This window comes from Pterocles gutturalis, unplaced genomic scaffold, assembly GCF_000699245.1.
Source record: "Pterocles gutturalis isolate BGI_N339 unplaced genomic scaffold, ASM69924v1 scaffold12607, whole genome shotgun sequence".
Classification (NCBI taxonomy): Eukaryota; Metazoa; Chordata; class Aves; order Pterocliformes; family Pteroclidae; genus Pterocles; species Pterocles gutturalis.
The window spans coordinates 1-6,822 of NW_010110331.1; the positions used below are offsets into that span (position 1 = coordinate 1).

A 6,822-nucleotide genomic window follows, 5' to 3' on the forward strand; every position below is an offset into this window, starting at 1 on the left:
GGCCCGGCCCGCGTTGGGGCTCCTGTGGGAGGGACAGGGACAGGGCTCTCGTGTGGCCTGGCTGGGGGTGGCTTTGCTTTGCCTTGTGGCTTAAACTGCGTCTGTTCGCCTGCTCGTGTGGGGTTTTGTGTTTGCTGTTTCACGTGCTGTGGGGGAGGGCTTCCCTGTTCCTCAGGTTCTCGTTCCTGTCTCCTTGCACTGGGAATGCACTTGGCCTTGTGTTGAGGCAGTTCACGGAGAGAAACCAGGTCTGGGTGCTCTTCCAGGGGCAGCTGAGCCAGTGCAAAGCCTGTCCATCCTTCTTAATGATGAAGCGTTTTGTTCGCAGTTGCTCTGAGGAGCTGAACTGGCTGATGGAGGTGCTGACAGGAGCAGCACTGCACCCCTGAGATGAGGAGAGGGGTTAGGTCGGTCCTTTCTTCCTTCCTAGTGACTCACAGCGTGCAGTCTGCTCTGTGAGACTTGTAGAACAACATCTTAACTAGCTCTCAGCCCCTGGGCTGATGTTAACTCCCTGACCTGACTGTTGAGACAGCTGAGCACCAGTGCACGTCTAAGAGAAGGAGTGTGATGGCAGGGGAGAGGCTGAACAGCAGCAGCCCATGCTTAAATCTGTGTCAACTACCGTGTGGTCAAATCCGAAACAATGGTGGCACGCCAGAAAGGATGAAAGAAGCCTGGGGTGGCTGCCTTGTGTGTACCCCACAAACAGACCCACAGGCCCCGGAGGGGATCTGTGCCTCTTTCTGGATGCCTCTCTTCCTCAGGGAGATGATGGAAATGTGTTTTTAAGTAGATGTATTAATATTTGTATTTTTTATATAGTTTATCTGTAGATAGATCACAAACTTATGTATGCATGCACTCGTGCTCATTCTCTATTCAGTGCCTAGATTATTAGGCGTTTTAGCCAGTTTAGTAACTCCTCCGCTCCTAAATAATTGCATGACTTATGAAAAATTTCACTTACAAGTCATGTGCACCACGTTAGGCATGCTGCTTCCTCAGAAATAAAACTAAACTGTCTGGCATTCTTCCTCCAGCAAAACTAGCTGCTGATCAAAAAAGTTTTGGTTCAGACTGACAATGCTCCTGGAGGCACTGGTGGGTATGTCACTGATTTTCCTCTAAGATGGCTGGAAAAAATACTGTTGTCCTCATTCACTTGGAGTAGGTGTGGTTACTTACCGAGATGGTAAATTAAGAGTTACTACAGTCAGTGCTACTGACTGTTCTCTCTCTGTTTTGACTAGCATCCCAGTCACAGCCAGCTTCAAAATGAATTCGTTTGGTTATGCAAAGCAGGTGCTTGCCTTAATGAATGTTTTCAAACTAAGAACAACTGGTTCAGCTCCCTGAGGTCCCACCCTGATGTGGTAGTGTGTTTTTTTTCCCTGCTTGGTTGTGTTACTGATGCTAGATCTTGTCTTTCTAACTTGTGGTTTTTTTTTTTCTTTATTTTCCTCTCTGTTCTTCCATTCTATTAGATGTTTTGGATCCAGAGAGATTAATACAATGTCCATATAATAAACATCATCGAATCAGAGCCTGTCGGTTTCCCTATCACCTTGTAAAGTGTCGGAAGGTAAGCTGGGCTGCCAAACACAGCACTAAACGGGAGGAATTCTGTGCATGTAGATATGACATGCACGCTCTCATTCTTGTTGCGTTTTCTGTCTGTCTGGAGTAACTTTCTGACAGATAGTCTTGTTTAGCCTCTATTTCATATAACTTTATTCTTTGTTTAGTAATAGCTTCAAGCTCATGTTAATTCATCCGAGAGCAGTGTGGCTCTGTTGAAAGGACATAGGTTCTTCGTGGTTAGGTCAGGGAAGAAATTCTGGTTTCTTCCAGCAGCTCATATAGAGGTCAGATACATTTTTCCACTGTAAGTTGAAGAGAGAACTCGGTCTGAGTTATATGCACCCCTTCTGACTAGTGAGAGTAGAAGTGTTGCGATGTTGCAATTAATTTTTTAAGTGCTGGAAATGCAGCTGCATAGCAGTGTGGGTTTTCTTGCTTTGTTTTGCTAATAACTATTTAGCGTGCATCTGTCAGAAACTGCACATCCTGGGCTCAGCACATATTGGAGAGGTTTTTTTCATCTTTTATCCAGAATTTGAACACAAATTATTTAATAGGAGGCATTCCTTCTTCCCTGCACCTCTGTTGTGTTCTTGATTTGTTTGTTTTCTTTAAACCTGTCTGGTGGTAGCATCTGATTGAGCTTTGGGGTTTTGCTGACAGCTTTTAAAAACTGATTGTTCCTCTTTGTTTTTAAAACAGTAAATGCATTTTAAAATAGTGATTTTAAAATAGTTCTGTGCCTTCTAGTTAAGAAGCAGTTGTAGTGTCTGTGTCCTGTTGTCAGTACTTAGAAACAACTCAATTTTGGTGGAACCTAGTTCCTTAAAAAATATTAAGAAACAGGTGAGCAGAGCTAAGCTGCAAGTACCTCGATCTTTCCAGCATTCGAAAAGGATGAAATTTTCCTTGTTGACCCCCTGCAAATTTTGGTGAGAATCTGCGTGTGAGACAGGTGAATAATGTTGGCAGGTAAACTTTTAACCATGTTGGTTTTGTCCTTGTGTTGCATAACTGATGACCAGATAGTTTTGGCAAGCTTTAGTGAGGCAGGTGAGGTGAGATAGTGATCACCAGCCAGACTATCGGACACAGTTGGTGTCTGTAGGTAATTAGCAGAAGAAGGGCTTGGAGATTATTATCTGATCCATCTGAAGATGTCACTGTGGTTGTTTGTAGTGGCAACTGCCTGAGCAGAGATTATCCTTCTTGCTTGGTAGTTTGTTGAATTTCCTTTGCATACGCTATGCATAAAATTCTATTAAATGCTTCCACCTGCCTCAGCTTCCCTTTGCTTTGTGCGAAACGCAGCCCTGCCACATAAATGGAGACCCTGTGAGCAGAGCAAGATGAATCCTCTCAGCTTGAACTGTGTTAGCACTGAGAAGCTCCTGCTACATGGCCAGAAGAGCTTGTGCAAGGTAGTTGAAGCAAATGATAGAAACACGAGGACACAGCAACCCTGGGCAGGCTGCAGGCACATCCGAGGCTGTTGTCATTACCCAGTCTATACAGCAGGGTTGCTGTGATAAAGTTTGACTTTGAGTGGTAATCCTGTAGCACCAAAGTCTGCAGGTGGAATGCTACCAACTCCCTAGCTGTTTTGAAAGGCTTAAGGAATGTCTCTGCCTTTGTGCCTGCATATTTAAAAAATATCTCAATGGTTTAGACTTGCCTAGCATCTCTCCCCTGTTGTTTTTACAATAGTTTTGTCTGTGCTTTAAACCATGCAGCTATATTGCTAGTGTTGTAGCAAACTGTAGGAAGTTTAACTAAGGGTTATTTTTCAGTCAGCTTAAAGGTAGCTAGGTTTCTCACTGAATTGTGGTTTAAAAAACAGTCATGTTAGCTGCCCTTGCATTTGTAGTAAGTGTCTGAACAATATGTTGCCATTTTTTTTTTAGTCTCTCTTTTTAAAGCAACACCACAAACATCCTTGGTTTTTGTGTTGGTTTTTTTTTTCTATGGATTAGCAAGAGAGAAGTGGAGTTGAGCGATATGGCACATGATTTTGGTTTTCCCTTGTCTAGAGCTACCCTGAAGTTGCAAAGGAATTGGCCACGTGCCCCTTCAACGCTCGCCACCTAGTTCCTCAAGCTGACCTCAGCAATCACATAGCAAAGTGCAATGACAAAGGGTTCCTTGAGCAAGATATAGGTAAGACGAACACCCATGCTCCAAGATATTTGTTTACCCTGGGGACTGAAGTCTCCTGTTTGTAAGGATGGCTCATAGAATAACCAAAAAGTCAGAGTCAAATTATCATCTACACAGAAGCTTTGGGGAAACTTGAGTCTTATTTGCTTAGATTTATTGGGTGTGTTCATGAGAATACTGGATAAAAAGGTTGTACTCTAGACTGTGCACATTGAAGTACCTCCAGCAGGAACTGGGATGTTTTAAAGACCAGCAGGACCAGCACTTTGTTTTTGTAGAGCTGGTCTCCCTTTCTTGAGGCTTGACCACTGGTGTCACGTGAAAAGGTGATTTCTGCCAAACAGCTGTCTAAGCTACGGACACCCCTCCAGCTGTTCTCTTCCAGGGTGACCTGAATAGTTCACTCCCACCAAGAGATGGGGCAGCTCCTCTTCCCGGCTGCTCTGCTGCTGCACTTGCTTCATTTGCCATGCAATTAAGATTTCAGTCTCCTGCCCAGTGAGACAAGGTGGTAGGGGGGGCTGTCCAAAACCCCCAAAATATTTAGGAAGGCATCCTGTGATACACAGTGTCTTTTCCATCCCCTGCAGTGGCTCTTTATTGCCACTCTACAGAGCAGATAGATGGTCTATCTTCTGTAGAGTTGCACTGAGGCTAGCAGCGATGTCTGTGTTCATGGAAACAGGTTTGCTCTTCACTCAAGCATTCCTGAGGGGGCAGTGTCTTCTACTGTTCATTGAAAAAGGTGAATTCGAAGTTGCTCGACTTCAGATCAGTACGTAGCTCCTGGGTATACCTGACTGTTTGCATTGTGCAGGGTTTCCTCTAAAGTCAGGAGCTGTTTCACAGCTTGATCCAAAGCACTTAATGCCTCTGAAGTGGGATTGACTGCTACTCACTGAGTTTTTCTCTCTTCCTGAAGTGAATCAGTACTCTGGCTTCCAGAGAGAGCAGATGAATCCTGTGAGCACATGGCAGGCACCTCCATGTGATGAAGACTGGGAAGAAGGTGAGGAACTTCCCTGGCTGCCACACTGCTGCCTTCTCCTTGGTCCTGTCCTCCAACTCCACTTGGAACAGCGCGAGTCCAGGGATGCTGTTCGCTCAGGTCCCACTTATCGGACACCCTGCATATTCTCATTCCTAGAAACATGCATTTCTCCACCTAGAAGGCTCTTTCTTCTTGGTGTAGAGAACTGTTCAACACGCCTGCTGTAATTGGCATGGAGATATATTTCCAAGCATCTGCCCCTCCCCATGTGAGCTTTTGTACTTTATGTGCAATGATGACAATGGAAACATGATAACTTTTATGTTCCTCAGTTAAATGACAGTGAAGCAGGCACATTCGCCATTAGATCAACTTTTACTCCCTCTTGAACATGTAGAAATACGACAGAGATATTCCTGATCTGATGGTGGTTGCTGGAGTTTCTTAGTTCTGAGCCACAACATCTGTTTCCTTTTTCAGAGTCGCTGGAGCAGTCAGGTTCTCCTTTTGTTTGGGGCATGACCAAACACGATATGAACAGGTAGCAAATGTGAATTTAATTCTTTACAGCAATGTTTTGTACAGAGGAATATTACAGCCTACTCCCAACCCAGCCTCGATGGCTGGACATGGGCTGACTTTCTACAAACTGGGGGAGGGGGGTACTGGTTAACAGTGAACATTGTTAGGGTGCTGGTTCAGTGTTATTTGCTTTCTCATGTGACTGGCCTATACAAGAGAAGGAAGCCTTTAGGGACACAGAGACTCGGTGCTCTTGTATGTCTGTGGCAGGGTGCTCTTGCCTATGTTCAGCTGGATGTCTGGCCAGTGTGCTGGGGAAAAAGGTGCTGAGCCTTTGTCCTGAATTAAATATGTGGCCAGGTGTCTCAGTCTGGAGCCTTTTCAAACAGTTACTGAGCTTCTGTTGAGCTAATGGTAAGCTAGCAGCCCCTTTTGACCTCCTGTCACCTTCAACTTGGCTGGTGTAAGGGCCCAGTGTTAGCAGAAACTCCCCCCTCTTGCCCTTTGCAAAGCATAATCACAGGTTGGGTTTGGGGGAGTGGGGAGTTTAATGGCCAGCTGTGAACTGAATGGAGCTGTCTGGACTGGTTTGGTGGATCCGACAGTGGATCGTGGTTGCAGGCCGTTTATGAGATGTGGTGACACCGCCAAAGTTGCCAAAGCATGTTTGAAGGTTCGTCTAAGCCCGTATGTAGCGACAGTCCTGCACCTGACAGCTCTGCGGTTCTGTTTGAGCTCAACTGTGATTCCTCTCCTCCCATAACAACAGTGACATCTGGTTTCACTTGTTGCGCTTTTTGCAAAACTTTCTAATGTTTAGAGCATATATAGAGCTGTTCTGAGCACCCCCGCCTCTGAGAGGCAAAGTACCGTCATTGCCTTACGTCCCTGCTCTCCTCTGCTCTATAGCAAAATGCATAAATTTGAGCAAGTGCATTTGTCAGGAGAAGTAACTGAAGTCTTTCAGTTCCAGTGCCACTTCTGAACAAAAGAACTGCTTGCCTTCAAGAGTACGTGCCCCTGAGTCCTTCCCATATGCCATATGGAAAAGCTGTAAGTACTACGTGTGTGGTTTTGGCGCTGTGACTTCCGCAGATGGTGACAGTTGCTGAAATCTCTGTAGCAGCGCTTTATGGCCACTGCTGCATGGGCAGGAGGGGTAGTAGATGTGGTATATAACACCTGCCTCCTTGAGAGCAGCTTCAGAGGGAATCTGATGCTTGGATCATCTTCAGTGTCCTTTTTTTGAAGCATCCTCAGTATTCTTTATTTCATATTCTTGATGGGCCCTTCATTACAGTCTTCCAATTTAAGCAGCCCCGCTCCCTGGCCACTTTGGCTCTGTCTCTTTAAACAAGTCCTCCCACACTATCTACACTTAACCCTTTCACTCCCAACCCTCTCCCCTCTCTCCCTCCCCCCGACTTAAACCAAATTATTTCCTTGTTTTGTGGAACTCTGCTTGCTGTCAGACAGAGCTAAGTCAGAGCAAGGGTAAAACTAGGGCTGCTTAAAATGGAGGGAAAAAAAAAAAACCTATCAAACTACATCTGGAGGTGGGAAGGACG

At 45.3% G+C, this 6,822-nt stretch overlaps 1 protein-coding gene across 1 annotated transcript; it reads left to right on the forward strand.

The window, feature by feature from the left end:
* Positions 1–1,487: 1,487 nt before the first annotated feature.
* Positions 1,488–6,307, forward strand: GTSF1 (gametocyte specific factor 1; the record flags this gene model as incomplete). Its single annotated transcript, XM_010073324.1, has 5 exons — positions 1,488–1,585; positions 3,615–3,741; positions 4,664–4,750; positions 5,213–5,273; positions 6,228–6,307. Coding segments are annotated over 5 exons (453 nt in total), but the record flags the coding sequence as incomplete, so codon positions are not given.
* Positions 6,308–6,822: the final 515 nt, after the last annotated feature.